Source organism: Entelurus aequoreus, linkage group LG20 (assembly GCF_033978785.1).
Source record: "Entelurus aequoreus isolate RoL-2023_Sb linkage group LG20, RoL_Eaeq_v1.1, whole genome shotgun sequence".
Lineage (NCBI taxonomy): Eukaryota > Metazoa > Chordata > Actinopteri > Syngnathiformes > Syngnathidae > Entelurus > Entelurus aequoreus.
The window spans coordinates 1,388,512-1,403,748 of NC_084750.1; the positions used below are offsets into that span (position 1 = coordinate 1,388,512).

Sequence of the window (15,237 nt, forward strand, 5' to 3'; positions counted from 1 at the left end):
ATAGACAAAACATTGTGAAAGTTTTCAATGTTCATACTCTTGCTCTTACGCAATGCTTTGGTCCGGTCTTGCTCGTCAATATGGCCTACGAGCATGGCGGATCTGTGTGTGCAGCCAGGATTTTATCACATTCAGCGGACACACGGATTGACATTGACATTCTGTTGCTGTGATTGGAGGGATCAGACATCTGTAAGAATGGAGGCCGGTGGGAGGTGTGATCGTTTCTAACCCACCGAGCACTTCTGATTCAAAGTCTGTTACAGTCGGACTTCGCCACAATCGACATCCCATGGACAAAGATAAGACCTTCTGGAGGAAAGTTCTGTGGTCAGATGAAACAAAAATGTAGCTGTTTGGCCATAATAGCCAGCAATATGTTTGGAGGAGAAAAGGTGAGGCCTTTATTCCCAGGAACACAATTCCTACCGTAAAGCATGGTGGTGGTAGTATTATGCTCTGGGCCTGTTTTGGTAGTGCTTTACAGAGAGTAAATGGGACAATGAAAATGGAGGATTACCTCCAAATTCTTCAGGACAACTTAAAATCATCAGCCCGGAGGTTGGGTCTTGGGCGCAGTTGGGTGTTCCAACAGGACAATGACCCCAAACACACGACAAAAGTGGTAAAGGAATGGCTAAACTAGGCTAGAATCAAGGTTTTAGGATGGCCTCCCCAAAGTCATGACTTAAGCGTGTGGACAATGCTGAAGAAACAAGTCCATGTCAGAAAACCAACACATTTAGCTGAACTGCACCATTTTTGTCAAGAGGAGTGGTCAAAAATTCAACCAGAAGCTCGTGGATGGCTACCAAAAGCGCCTTATTGCAGTGAAACTTGCCAAGGGACATGTAACCAAATATTAACATTGCTGTATGTATACTTTTGACCCGGCAGATTTGGTCACATTTTCAGTAGACCCATAATAAATTCATAAAAGAACCAAACTTCATGAATGTTGTTTTGTGACAAACAAGTATGTGCTCCAATCCCTCTATCACAAAAAAATAAAAGTTGAAGAAATGATTGGAAACTCAAGACAGCCATAGCATTACGTTCTTTACAAGTGTATGTAAACTTTTGATCGCGACTGTATATACACTCCTCCACATCGAGAGGAGCCAGATGAGGTGGTGTTTGCATCTGCTCAGAATGTCCCTAGGGCGACTCCCTGGGTAAGTGTTTGGGGCACGTCCGACCGTTAGGAGGCCACGGGGAGGACCCGGGACACCATGTCTCCTAACTGGCCTGAGAACGCCTCGGGATCTAATAAATAACCTAATATTCATACACTACCGTTCAAAAGTTTGGGGTCACATTGAAATGTCCTTATTTTTGAAGGAAAAGCACTGTACTTTTCAATGAAGATAACTTTAAACTAGTCTTAACTTTAAAGAAATACACTCTATATATTGCTAATGTGGTAAATGACTATTCTAGCTGCAAATGTCTGGTTTTTGGTGCAATATCTGCATAGGTGTATAGAGGCCCATTTCCAGCCACTATCACTCCAGTGTTCTAATGGTACAATGTGTTTGCTCATTGGCTCAGAAGGCTAATTGATGATTAGAAAACCCTTGTGCAATCATGTACACACATCTGAAAACAGTTTAGCTCGTTACAGAAGCTACAAAACTGACCTTCCTTTGAGCAGATTGAGTTTCTGGAGCATCACATTTGTGGGGTCAATTAAACGCTCAAAATGGCCAGAAAAAGAGAACTTTCATCTGAAACTTGACAGTCTGTTCTTGTTCTTAGAAATGATGGCTATTCCACAAAATTGTTTGGGTGACCCCAAACTTTTGAACGGTAGTGTACATATTTAAGTTGTTAATTTAAACATGTTTCTATTTATATTATTGCATGTCATCTATGATTTAAATAATGATTTATTGCAAGTACTCTTTATTTTTTTAATGACATAGTTATGTAATAAAGTCAACTATATTATATGTGAATAAAATATGGCGAGACCTTTGGGACACCTTTGCATAAAATCAGCATTGAAATAAAGAAGCAATCCCTTCCGAGCAAAGGAGCATCTTCTTGAAGGTGTGCCGCAGCTCGGTGCTGCGAAAGGCGTAGATGGCAGGGTCGATGAGGGCGTGGCTCATAAGCAGCACGACGTGGAGCTGGAAGAAGGATCTGTAGCACTCGCAGTACGGGTCTGTGGGGCACGCCGTCATGATGAGCAGGTGGAGGAAGAAAGGTGCCCAGCACACCACAAAGGCCCCGAACAGGATGGTCAGCGTGAGGGCGCCTCTCATGCTGCCGCCCCGCCGCCTCCCCTGGCACCTGTGGCCAGCGCAGGAGGTCAGCGCGGCCATCTTCTTGGCATGGACGCGTGCCAGCATGAACATGTAGACGTAGAGGAAGCAGATGGCGGCGAAGGAGAGCACGAAGAAGGCAACCAAGCAGATCATGATGAACTTGGAGTCAAAGAACCTCACCATGAACATGGCCGACACCCCGCATGTTGTCCAGATGACGCCGAGAACGCCCGCTGTCCGCCGCATCGTCATGATGTTGTGGTATCTGAGTGCGTGGAATATGGAGATGTACCTGTAAGGAAAGCAAATACTACTTCATATAATACTACGAACACATACTAAGTACCTCAACTCACTCATTTACAGAGTCTGACACACCTAGGGACGGATCTTCAGTGCTCAAGTTTAGCATGTACTAAAACACGTGCAAACTTGATAGCATGCAAAGCTGATCTACTAAACTTGTGAGCAGAGCATTGTTTGTCTTTAGTGAGCAGAATAAGAAGCGTGTCTGTCTTCATGAATATGCAAAATATATGCTGATCATCAGAACGCCCATAATATAATTATTTAGCACAAGGGTTCTTAGCCTTTTTGACCTCAGGGCCCAACTTTTCCACTAAATTAGTACTCGTACTCTTGATTTTGCATTTCATTTACATTTTTATATTCAATAATTATGTCTAACCTACTAGCATGTGTTAATCACAAATATTATTTTTTATTCAACATATAAAACTTAGGCTTAGGTCAGACTGATTAGAAAAATAAGTAGTAACCAAATTAATTGCATTGAAAATAAATACACATACAATCACGCTGTGCTAAAATAAACGTAATCAATAATGAACATGTTTTTTAACTAAAGTGTCAATAAAATTAAAGTGCAAATGAAACTACAGCTTCACCAATTTAGTCATAATTTTTGCACTTAAACTTCTCTACGACTTTAGCTCGAGACTTCTTCTGTTTATTTCATATTGTCATTACTGCCACAAGTGGTGGAAAAGTGTATTACAACCGCGGCCCACAGCTGAGGAACACATATCTTTTGGCGGCCCCGTGGTTAAGAAACACTGATTTAGTACACACAGTGTGATTCATTAAGACTAAAACTGTTCAACTGCTTTAATGTGCCTTTATTTTGTGCGTCTACAGCAGAAAAGAGGCAGTTCCAAAAATTCCACAAAAAGTATTAAAATTTGCGCAAAAAAACAAGGACATGCCACCCCTAATTGCGCAGTCTCAAAGGGGCTTGAAACAAAAACAAAACACCTTAGAACAAGAGGGAAACATAGAAGAACTAAAATGAGGATATACAAGAGCATGAAGCTGCTGCATCTTGAATGCAAAAACCTAATTTGCACCAGTTATGACCACGCAGTCTTAGGAGATCACACGCAACACGCCAACTAATAGTACACGCAATTTTATAGTTTATTTAGCACATGTTTTTTGGATCTTAGTATATCAGACCCCACATGAAATAAAGTGCTACTTTAAACTGCCATCATATAAGAGTTAGATAACCTAAAAAACAGGACGGGACCTTACATGGGTCCACAGGCTCAGTACAAAACACCAGCTATATGTTATCAGAACCCTTGAAGACAGCAGAAACAGTCCAAACCAGTGACAAGGGAAGACAGAAGGAGCATGGTCTTTGTCTCAATCATTTGGACAAAAAGGACCACTAGATCCAACCCTGAGGATCAAAACAGGAGACCGTATGTGCTGGTCCCTAACGTGGCTGATTTGTCGGAGAAACTCAGAATGATTTTCTCTGAACACAAACATACTGATGTACTGTACTTTAAACCTATACCCTCTGGTCCACCGCAAGAACAAACTCGGGCCCCTCTGGTATAGGAAGATGCCCCAGATTCCTGAACTCAGGAAGCCAGGTCCAACTAAGCCTAAACCTGTGCAGATCTGGCTGCTAGATCATGACACAATCAGCACCCCTAGCCAAGGCCGGACAATTTTCAGAGTACTGGCCCTGGTGAGAGAGACAAGCGGTGAGCCGCCTCCACCCCAGCCCCGCTACCACAGGCCGGTATGTGATGTACTGTAGTTACAGTAGGTGGGTGTCTAGTCTACCATGCCATTTCATTTGGGGGAGCATTGCAAGCTCACAGGAACTATGTGGTTTTTTTCACCCAAATCTAACCCTAATCTTATTTTCTAAATATCTCTAAGGTCCGAATTGAACATATTTAGGCCCTGGAGGGGTCCTGGAAGATCCCAAAAGAACCCAAGTTGTCCCATTGATGAATGGGGCTGCCCAGAAGGTCCAAAATGCACCAATAAGTGCTCTGGACAAGCCCCTGAACCCTTTAGGTATATTTCAGATATTTTGGACCACCGTGACTCTCAGAAGTAAGACTTTTGGGGGGTATTTTGGGACCTTCAGGTCTTTTAGTTCTTTCCTGAGTCAATGGACTTTTCCCAGTAAAAATAGATAAGCCCCAATCCCTTTGGGGGACACTTCTAGGCTCTAAAATGTCAGCCTTATTTTGTAACTGCCCCAATCCGTCCGAGAAACTTGTCTTTCTCTCACTGCCAACAGTTGGTACCTCGACAAAATGTTGTTTGCAATTCCAGACAATGGAATGTCAACCAGTGTTATGGACAGCGGGAAGATTGTTAGACAGTGAACGTTCCACGTTTGACCCCCCATGCTATCAGTAAAATGATATTCTAAACGTGGTTGCTGTGTTCATGCACATACCGGTCCGCAGCGATGGCCAGGAAGCTGAAGATTGAACCCACAAAGGACATGCAGAGCAGCGAGTCGATCACGTCGTCGAGCTTGGTCTCAGAGAAACCGTCCTTCTTCAGTTGGCCCTCGTCTGCAAACACAAGCAGCACGTTCTCGCAGCTTTTAGTGAGGCTGGCGACGGTGTTGAAGCCCGCCAGGCTGCACATGAAGCAGTACATGGGCGAGTGGAGGTTCCTGTTGTATACGACAGCCGCCACAACCAAGAGGTTCTCCATCAGACCGACGACCCCGATGGTAAAGAAGACTGCGACGGGCACGCTTAACTCCGGGCAGTCCGACGTGTTCGCCGTTGTGTTCATAGTCAGCCAAGACAAAGCTGCTGAAGGCGGCCACTTAAGCTTTGTTGTCCTCTGGTCTTCTAGTGAAAACCATTGGAAGCATGTTGTTGGAGATGTTTGGTTTGAATTAGCGAAACCTTGTTTAGATCTCGTGCTCCGTAAAACCCAACAAAGCTGTTCAGAACGGTTAGTAAGCCGTTGTCCTCCTCATGGAACTAGTAAGTGGAACAGAGCGGAACATTCTTTCTTACTACTTGACTCAAATACGTGACATTCTGAGAGGAGGTTCATACATTTTCTTTCTCAAAGGCCGAATGTTGTTTTTGATCACAATCGGTCGCTGACATTGTTGTCACTGTTCTTATTTGGCAACTGACCAGCATTGAGCAGATGTCCTGAAAGACAAGAAAGTGTGTTCACAGTAAATGTTTTTTAATGAGATCCTTGGTTATGGTCACACTGCAGGTCACATCCGTCAGTCTACCCCAGGGCAGCTGTGGCTATGAAAGTAGCTTACCGCCACCAGGTGTGAATGAATGATGGGTTTTTAACATGTAAAGCGACTTTGGGTACTTAGAAAAGCGCTATATAAATCCCAGGTATTATTATTATTATTATTATTACCCAAATGTGACATGTATCGGATTTCTTCACATTTTAAGTCTCAGACTTAAAGTGGCCGTGACTTAGACTTAAAGTGAACGCGTCTTAGACCTAAAGTGGGTGCGACTTACATTTAAAGTGGGTGCGACTTAGACTTAAAGTGGGCGAGACTTAGACTTAAAGTGGACGTGTCTTAGACCTAAAGTGGACACGTCTTAGACCTAAAGTGGACACGTCTTAGACCTAAGGTGGGTGCGACTTGTACCTAAAGTGGATGTGACTTAGACTTTAAAGTGGGTGCGACTTAGACTTAAAGTGGGTGAGACTTAGCCCTAAAGTGCATGCATCTTAGACTTAAAGTGGGTGCGACTTAGACCCAAAGTGGGCACGACTTAGATTTAAAGTGGGTGCGACTTAGACTTAAAGGAGCCATATGTAAGAATTGCATGTCAAGTCATCATTAAATGGCCCTGATATGTTAAAAGGCATTAATAAATCATGTTCTCTTCGAATACCTCTATAACTGATAACAGTTGTTCAGCCGGGATATGCTCATTTCAAAATTAGATTTACAGCCCTGAAACGACATTACTCTACCACTGAAACTCACTGTACAAACATCTTCATTTACGCTTATTCACCAGGAAATATATATGTACATTTACAAGTCTTTATTTTCCATACCAACATCATCCATGCACACCTGTTCTAGCAAGAGGTTTAAAGTCAGGCTTTAATGGGTTGACTATCCAGCCCTACGTCACTGGAACTGTCTCTAAAAAAACTTCCATCTAAACTCGAAAGGAAGTGTCAAAAAGCTTCATTGTGTTTCATAAAATACATCTGAAATGACTTCATCAACTTTAAAAGTTGGTGTAAACCCTACCTTGGTTCCCAGTTGTCCAACAGGCTGGAGAAACGGTCCTGGTGATGAATCGGTGCGTGAAACGGGAGTGTTGCAAGCGAGAAGCTTATGTGTATGTGACGGGCACACAACTGTTGTTGCAGCCTTGAAAGTTCTCTTCACCAAGGATGCAAGCTGTGCCCTTTTCTCCATTTTGTTTTTTCACACAGTGTCTGCAACAATATCAACACAGTACAAGGACTATGTTTAACCTCTGCTTAATAACTAATTTAATAAAATATCACTATGATATGAAAATGTAGATATATTTACTAACGGATAAGATAAATGAAAATGTTTTGTCTGTATGTTTTTGTCAAGTCGGGGTCGCATGTTAATGCGCGGATTGTTTCCCCAAGATGCAGACGGAACTCCGGAGGCAGTGTGCAGGTAGGAAAATTATTTATTTTCCAAAAACCAGGCAAAATACAAAAATACAGAAAAGTGTGCCGATTGCACGGGAAGCTAAGGAAATAGCTAACAGGAAAACTTAGCATTGAACCAGGAATCAAAGAGTATACCAACTTGTTTCATGATCAAACAAGACAGCTAGACTGAGTGTGGCGAATAGCAGGAATAAATAGCTCTCTGATTAGTGGCCGGGAGCAGGTGAGCGTCCCGAACACTATTAAGAAGCAGGGGGAAATAATCAGCACCCATGGCAACCAAGAAAACAAAAACCCAGGGGTCCTGGAACAGAACTAAGGGAGTCTTTAACTAAACAAAACATTATTCGAGGAACGTATCATGACAGTTTTAGTGGTAGAGCGTTGGAAGGGCTAAGTGTTAGCGTCTACACGCTGCAAAGTTTGTTGCATTAGTGTTTTGTTTACAAAGAGAAATCGTAAGCTCTTTGTGACTTGCTCACTGTTACATATGTCAAACCATAAAATATCACAAGAACACCTTTGGCTAGTTTATGTTACTGTTAGTACACATTTGCTTTAACATTTTTCACAATTGCTAAGTTTATGTATTAACATCTATCCATCTGCTCATCCAAAGTCTGGTCGCGGGCGCAGCAGCCTAATCAGAGAAGCCCAGACTTCCCTCTCCAAGCTACTTAGTCCAGCTCTTTCCGGGGAATTCCGAGGCGTTCCCAGGCCAGCTGGGAGACATTAGCCTTGTTTCTATTACCCGTAGAAATGCGTAAAACCTAAATATCGCAATAAGAAACTGGTAATGGAAACACCCATATTTCTAAAAAACCTCGGAGAGACCCACATGTCCAAACAATTTCTGCCTTTGTCTTCTATTGACATCACGGCAACTGCAGTTGCCGTGATGAGGGAGCAGCCTCAAAGTGTAGTTTCGTGTGATGAGATTTTAAGCCAGGGAATTACCGCTCATGATGCAAAACACCCTTTAATGTAAACACCTACAAGTCGCAAATGTACTTTATCGAAATTTAAGAAATATTGCTTTTATTTTGTGGAAAAATTGCAATGGAAATGCAGCTATAGTCTCTCCACCGTGTCCCGGGTCTTCCCCGTGGTCTCCTACAGGTCGGATGCACCCTAAACACCTCCCTAGGGAGGCATTCAAGGGGCATTCTGACCAGATGCCCGTAAACACCTCATCTGGCTCCTTTCCATGTGGAGGAGCAGCGGCTTTACTCTGAGCTCCTCCTGCCACCTGACGAAGGAAACTCGTTTTAGCCCCTTGAACGCTTAAACTTGTCTTTTCGGTCATAACCCAAAGCTCATGACCATGGGTGAGGATAGGTATGTAGATCGACTGTTAAATTGAGAGTTTTGCCTTACGGCTCAGCGCCTTCTTCAAAAAGTATCTTAACAAGAAGACATAATGAAAATGTTTTGACTTTGAATTTTTTAATTTTTTAAATCATGGTTACTTCATGGTTAATTCATGGTTAAATCATGGTTTTAATCATGGTTACTTCATGGTAAAATCGTAGTTACTTCATGGTTACTTCATGGTTAAATCATGGTTACTTCATGGTTAAGTCATGGTTACTGCATGATTAAATCATGGTTAAATCATGGGTACTTCATGGTTAAATCATGGTTACTGCATGGTTAAATCATGGTTACTTCATGGTTACTTCATGGTTAAACCATGGTTATTTCATGGTTAAATCATTGTTCATGGTTAGATCATGGTTACTTCATGGTTAAATCATGGTTCATGGCTAAATCATGGTTACTTCATGGTTAAGTCATGGTTACTTCATGGTTAAATCATGGTTACTTTATCATGTTTAAATCATTGTTCATGGTTAGATCATGGTTACTTCATGGTTAAATCATGGTTCAAGGTTAAATCATGGTTACTTCATGGTTAAGTCATGGTTACTTCATGGTTAAATCATGGTTACTTCATCATGTTTAAATCATTGTTCATGGTTAGATCATGGTTACTTCATGGTTAAATCATGGTTCATGGTTAAATCATGGTTACTTCATGGTTAAGTCATGGTTACTTCATGGTCAAATCATGGTTACTTCATCATGTTTAAATCATTGTTCATGGTTAAATCATGGTTAAGTCATGGTTACTTCATGGTTAAATCATGGTTACTTCATCATGTTTAAATCATTGTTCATGGTTAGATCATGGTTACTTCATGGTTAAATCATGGTTCATGGTTAAATCATGGTTACTTCATGGTTAAGTCATGGTTAATTCATGGTTAAATCATGGTTACTTCATCATGTTTAAATCATTGTTCATGGTTAAATCATGGTTAAATAATGGTTACTTCATGGTTACTTCATGATTAAATCATGGTCACTTCATGGATGAATCATGGTTACTTCATGGTTAAATCATGGTTTCTTCATGGTAACTTCATGGTTACTTCATGGTTACTTCTGGGTTAAATCATGGTTACTTCATAGTTAAATTATGGTTACTTCATTGTTAAATCATGGTTACTTCATGGTTAAATCAGGGTTACTCCCTGCTTAAATTATGGTTACTTCATGTTTACTTCATGGTTACTTCATGGCTAAAACATGGTTACTTCATGCTTAAATCATGGTTACTTCATGATTACTTCATGTTTACTTCATGGTTACTTCATGGTTAAATCATGGTTGCTTCATGTGTCTTGTTGGCAGTTTTTGTAGTATTTATTTTTACTCATTACTTTGTGCTTGCAGGTTTTTTTTACATTTCAGAAGTCACAGTACAATGTTGTTGTCGTGTTTGACAAAATGAATGTATACTGTATATTTGAAGTAACGACATGCATATTTTTAGTATTCTACATTTTGGTATTTTCACTCTGTTGTCATGTGGCAGAAATATGATACATGTTTGGGAAAGATTCATATTGAATGTGTTATGTCAGATTGTTACAAGTAAGTAAACTGCCAAAGGATATATATTTTTGTCAAGATTTGAATGCGAGCATTATTAAAAAAAAAGTATACTTTTAGGATACAAGCAAGTGCTGGGAAAGTATTTGCTTGGGGGATAGAAAATATAGATCATATCACATGTGTATATCATATCATATCAGACACTTCCCATGCCAGCCAAGACTCAAACAAACAAGTTTGTTCATCCTTAGAGAGGACTTGGAAAAATGGATCATTGTAGAGCAGTTTTATGACCAAGACCGGGGGCCTCATGTCTTAAAGTATCAGTAGAGTGGAAAACAAGGTGCCTCTATTTGAAGCTATAGTCATATAAATCTGATTTATGACACAAAAGATTTCCAGAGTTTGCAAATAATTAGATATAATCAAAATAGTATCAATCTCACGGAGATTCCCGAGCCCTTTTGAGAGATAATGAGGAAGCCAGTAACGTGACTGCGTGACGTAGAGGAGAAACCACAGATCCCTTCCCCATTAACAACAATGCAAGCAGACTTTGTGAGAGGCAACAACAATTTTTTTGGGACAAATAAGATACAGGACCTTATATTTTTTAGCTTGAACACAAAAAGGATGAGCAATATGTTTTAGAAGCTGAATGTTAAACAGATGTAGCTTTATTGTGACACCTTAGCGTAGGTGCTAAACATACAAACTAACCATAAAAAAACATAATAAATCAAACACTTACTGTAATATTTCCACTCTCGCTGGGATGCCGACCGACAGGACGCTCACATAATTCCGTTTAGATGAAGAATCAATCACAATCCTCACAAAGGGTTAAAAAAAAAGTTTCCGCAACGAGCGTCTTTTTATTTCTTTTTCGTCGCCGGGGGGATGTGACAGTGGACCAGCCTGTCGGTCCATGGACACATTTGTCTACTAGCAGGTGAGCGATGCATGAATTATAATCTCAAATTAGTTTTTAGCAAGTTTGAGACCAAGCAGAAGCAGCCGCCGGCTGAGTGTGTCAACAATAGCAGCGTAAGCTAGCATTAGCTCACTGCTATCAATGCATCGCTAAAAAAGTCTGTCTGCGTTGGCGCTTATAATAACAATATCACTCATATTTGGTTAATTTTCAGGTCACGACATGTAAATGGAGTATTGTTGGTGCTTTTTGGATGTTTTTAGAGAGTATAATGAGCGCAACAGAGGACCCTCCATCTCTATACTCAATTGTTAAATATTTATTTACCATTTAGAAAGCATAATAAAACACATATGTTATTTTTATTTATCTTATAATAAAACATGCATGTTATGTTTTTTATTTTGTAATAAAACATATATGTTATTTTTATTTATTTTATAATAAAACATACATGTTATGTTTATTTATTTTATTATAAAACATGTATGTTATCTTTATTAATTTTATAATAAAACATATATGTTATTTTATTTATCTTATAATAAAACATGCATGTTATGTTTTTTTATTTTGTAATAAAACATATAACTTATTTGTTTTATTTTATAATAAAACATGCATGTTGTGTTTATTTATTTTATAATAAAACATGTATGTTATTTTTATTTTTTTATAATAAAACATGCATGTTATTTGTATTTATTTTATGATAAATCATATATGTTATTTGTATTTATTCTATAATAAAACATACATGTTATGTTTATTTATTTAATAATAAAACATATATTTTTTATTTATTTTATTTTTTAAACTGCATGTTATGTTTATTTATTTTATAATAAAACATGCATGTTATGTTTATTTATTTTATAATAAAACATGTGTTATTTGTATTTATTTTATAATAAAACATACATGTTATGTTCATTTATATTGTATTAAAACATATATGTTATTTTTATTTATTTTATTATACAACATGCATATTATGTTTATTTATTTTATTATAAAACATGCATGTTATTGTTATTTATTTTATGATAAAACATGTATATTATTTTTATTTATTCTATAATAAAACATACATGTTATGTTTATTTATTTATTAATAAAACATATATGTTTTTATTTATTTTATTTATAAAAACTGCATGTTATGTTTATTTATTTTATAATAAAACATATGTTATTTTTACTTATTTTATAGTAAAACGTACATGTTATGTTAATTTATATTATAATAAAACATACATGTTATTTTTATTTATTTTATAATAAAACATACTGTACATGTTATGATTATTCATTTTTTAATATGACATGCATATTATGTTTATTTATTGTATTATAAAACATGCATGTTATTTGTATTTATTTTGTAATAAAACATGCATGTTATTTGTATTTATTTTGTAATAAAACATGCATGTTATATTTATTTATTCCATAAAAAAACATATATCTTTTTATTTATTTTTTAATAAAAACTGCATGTTGTTTATTTATTTTATAATAAAACATACATGTTATGCTAGTTTATATTATAAAACATACATGTTATTTTTATTTATTTTATAATAAAACATGCATGTAATGTTAATCTATTTTAAACATACATGTCATGTTTATTTATTGTATAATAAAATATGTATATTATGATTATTTATTTTACAATAAAACATGCATGTTATATTTATTTATTTTATAACAAAACATACATGTTATGTTTATTTATTTTATAATAAAAAATGCATGTTATGTTTATTTATTTCATGATAAAACATGCATTTTATGTTTATTTATTTTATAATAAAACATACATTTTATGTTTGTATATGTTATAATAAAACCTGTATATTGTGTTTATTTATTTTACAATACAACATGCATGTTGTTTTTATTTATTTTATAATAAAGCATTCATGTTTTGTTTATTTTATAATAAAAAATGTTATTTTTATTTATATTATAATAAAACATATATGTTATGTTTATTTATATTCATTATCTAAAAATGCTAGTTATGTGTATTTATTTTATAATAAAAACATGCATGTTATGTTTATTTTTTTCATAATAAAAACATGCTTATGTTTATTTATGCCATAATAAAAACGTACATGTAATGTTTATTTACTTTATAATAAAACATGCATGTTATGTTTATTTATTTTATACTAAAACATACATGTTATGTTCGATTATATTATAGTAAAACATGTATGTTATGTTTATTTATATTATAAGAACATGCATAATATGTTCATGAATAAAAACATGCCTGTTATGTTAGTGTATAGTGTAATAAACACATTAATGTTATGTTAATTGTACAGTGTAAATAAATTATGCATGTTGTGATAATGAACTGGGGTCAGCTGGGATAGGTTCCAGCACTGAATAATAAAGTTTTGTGAAGCATTGAAGCTTGTATGGAAGGAAAGTTTATCACCAAAGGGTTATCCTCATTGTGCTCTTGGGTGGCATCTGCTGGCCAGCATATGAAAAGCCAGCTAAAATTGATAACTAGAAATAGAAAAACAACCAGCGTTTTTAAGAGTAATCAAGCGCCAAAAATGGTGAGGAATGAAAATATAAATAGAAGAATATTTCTGCAAAATACCATTCGAATAATCCCAATATACTTATTATTTCCGCAAAGACTGCAAGCTATTTGTGGAAGCTTGGCGATGATGTCATTAAGTCTTCTTCTTCTTCTTCTTCTCCGTCTCCTCCTTATTCTTCTTTTTATTTATTTTTTCTTATTATTATTATTATTTTTCTTCTTCTTCTACATCTCCTTCTTCTCCGTCTTCTTCTCCTTCTCCTCCTTCTTATTTTTCTTCTTCTTCTTCTTCGACTTCTCCTTCTCCTTCTTCTTTTTCTTTTCTTCTTCTTCTTCTTCTTCTTCTTCTTCTTCTTCTTCTTCTTCTTCTTCTTCTTCTTCTTCTTCTTCTTCTTCTTCTTCTTCTTCTTCTTCTTCTCCTTCTCCTTCTTCTTCTTCTCCTTCTTCCCCGCATCTTCCTTCTTCTTCTTTTTCTTTTTTTCTTCTTCTTCCTCTTCTTCTACTTCTCCTTCTTCTCCGTCTTCTTCTCCTTCTTCTTTTTCTTCTTCTTCTTCTTCTTCTTTTTTTTTCTTCTTCTTCTTCTTCTTCTTCTTCTTCTTCTTCTTCTTCTTCTTCTTCTTCTTCTTCTTCTTCTTCTTCTTCTTCTTCTTCTTCTTCTTCTTCTCCTCCTCCTCCTCCTCCTTCTTCTTCTCTTGTTATCCTTCTTCTTGTTGTTGTTCTCCTTCTTTTTGTCCTTCTTCTTTTTCTACTTCTTCGCCTTCTTCTTCCTTTTCTCATTCTTCTTCTTTGTCTTCTTCTTCTCCTTATTGTTCATCATCATCATCATCATCATCATCATCATATTCTTCTTCTACACCTTCTTCTTCTTCATTTCTACATCTTCTTCTTGTCCTTCTTCTTGTCCTTCTTCTTCTTATTCCTCTGTTTCTTCTCCTGCTCCTTCTTCTTGTACTTCTTCTTCTTTTAATTATTTTTCCTCTTGTTCTTCCTCTTCTTCTTCTTCTTCTACTTCTTTTTCTTTTTCTACTTCTTTGCCTTCTTCTTCTTCTTCTTTTTCTTCTCATTCTTCTTCTTCTTCTTCTTCTTCTTCTTCCTCTTCTTCTTCTTCTTCTTCTTCTTCTTCTTCTTCTCCTCCTTATTGTTCATCATCATCATCATCTTTTTCTTCTTCTTCTTCTGCTTCTTCTTCCTATTCGTCTTCTTTTTCTTCTTCTCCTTCTTCTTCTTCGTTTCTTCATCTTCTTCGTCTTCTTCTTCTTCTTGTCCTTCTTCTTCTTCATCATCTTCTTCCTGTGTTTCTTCTCCTTCTCCTTATTGTCGTATTTCTTCTTCTTCTTCTTCTTCTTCTTCTTCTTCTTCTTCTTCTTCTTCTTCTTCTTCTTCTTCTTCTTCTTCTTCTTCTTCTTCTTTTCCTTCTTCTTCTCCTAATTCTTCTTCTTCTATAATCCTGAATACTATTGGAAACACAAAGGAAAGTAGTGGATTAGTAGTAGTGGAATGAAGATAAAGCATTGATTTTATTTGGAAAAGTAGTCCATAACGGAAGCGGTAAAGTACAAACATTTAGTAAAGTACAGTACGAGTACAGTTTTGGTCACTGCTGTAGT

The 15,237-nt window shown here is 36.7% G+C and overlaps 1 protein-coding gene across 1 annotated transcript; it reads right to left on the minus strand.

Moving 5' to 3' along the window:
* Nucleotides 1-1,814: 1,814 nt before the first annotated feature.
* mc2r (melanocortin 2 receptor) lies at nucleotides 1,815-5,351 on the minus strand. Its single transcript, XM_062028701.1, has 2 exons — nucleotides 5,002-5,351; nucleotides 1,815-2,562 (listed from the first exon to the last, which is right to left on the minus strand). Exons 1-2 carry the CDS (start codon nucleotides 5,349-5,351, stop codon nucleotides 1,998-2,000), a joined length of 915 nt encoding a protein of 304 aa, XP_061884685.1. The 3' UTR covers nucleotides 1,815-1,997.
* Between the last annotated feature and the right edge of the window lie 9,886 nt (nucleotides 5,352-15,237).

Excerpts from the sequence above, each read along its gene's own strand:
- mc2r (XM_062028701.1), bottom strand. The coding sequence starts at position 5,351 with ATGAACACAACGGCGAACACGTCGGACTGCCCGGAGTTAAGCGTGCCC. Across the intron at positions 2,563-5,001 it reads CTGGCCATCGCTGCGGACCG|GTACATCTCCATATTCCACG; the intron begins GTATGTGCATGA and ends CTTTCCTTACAG.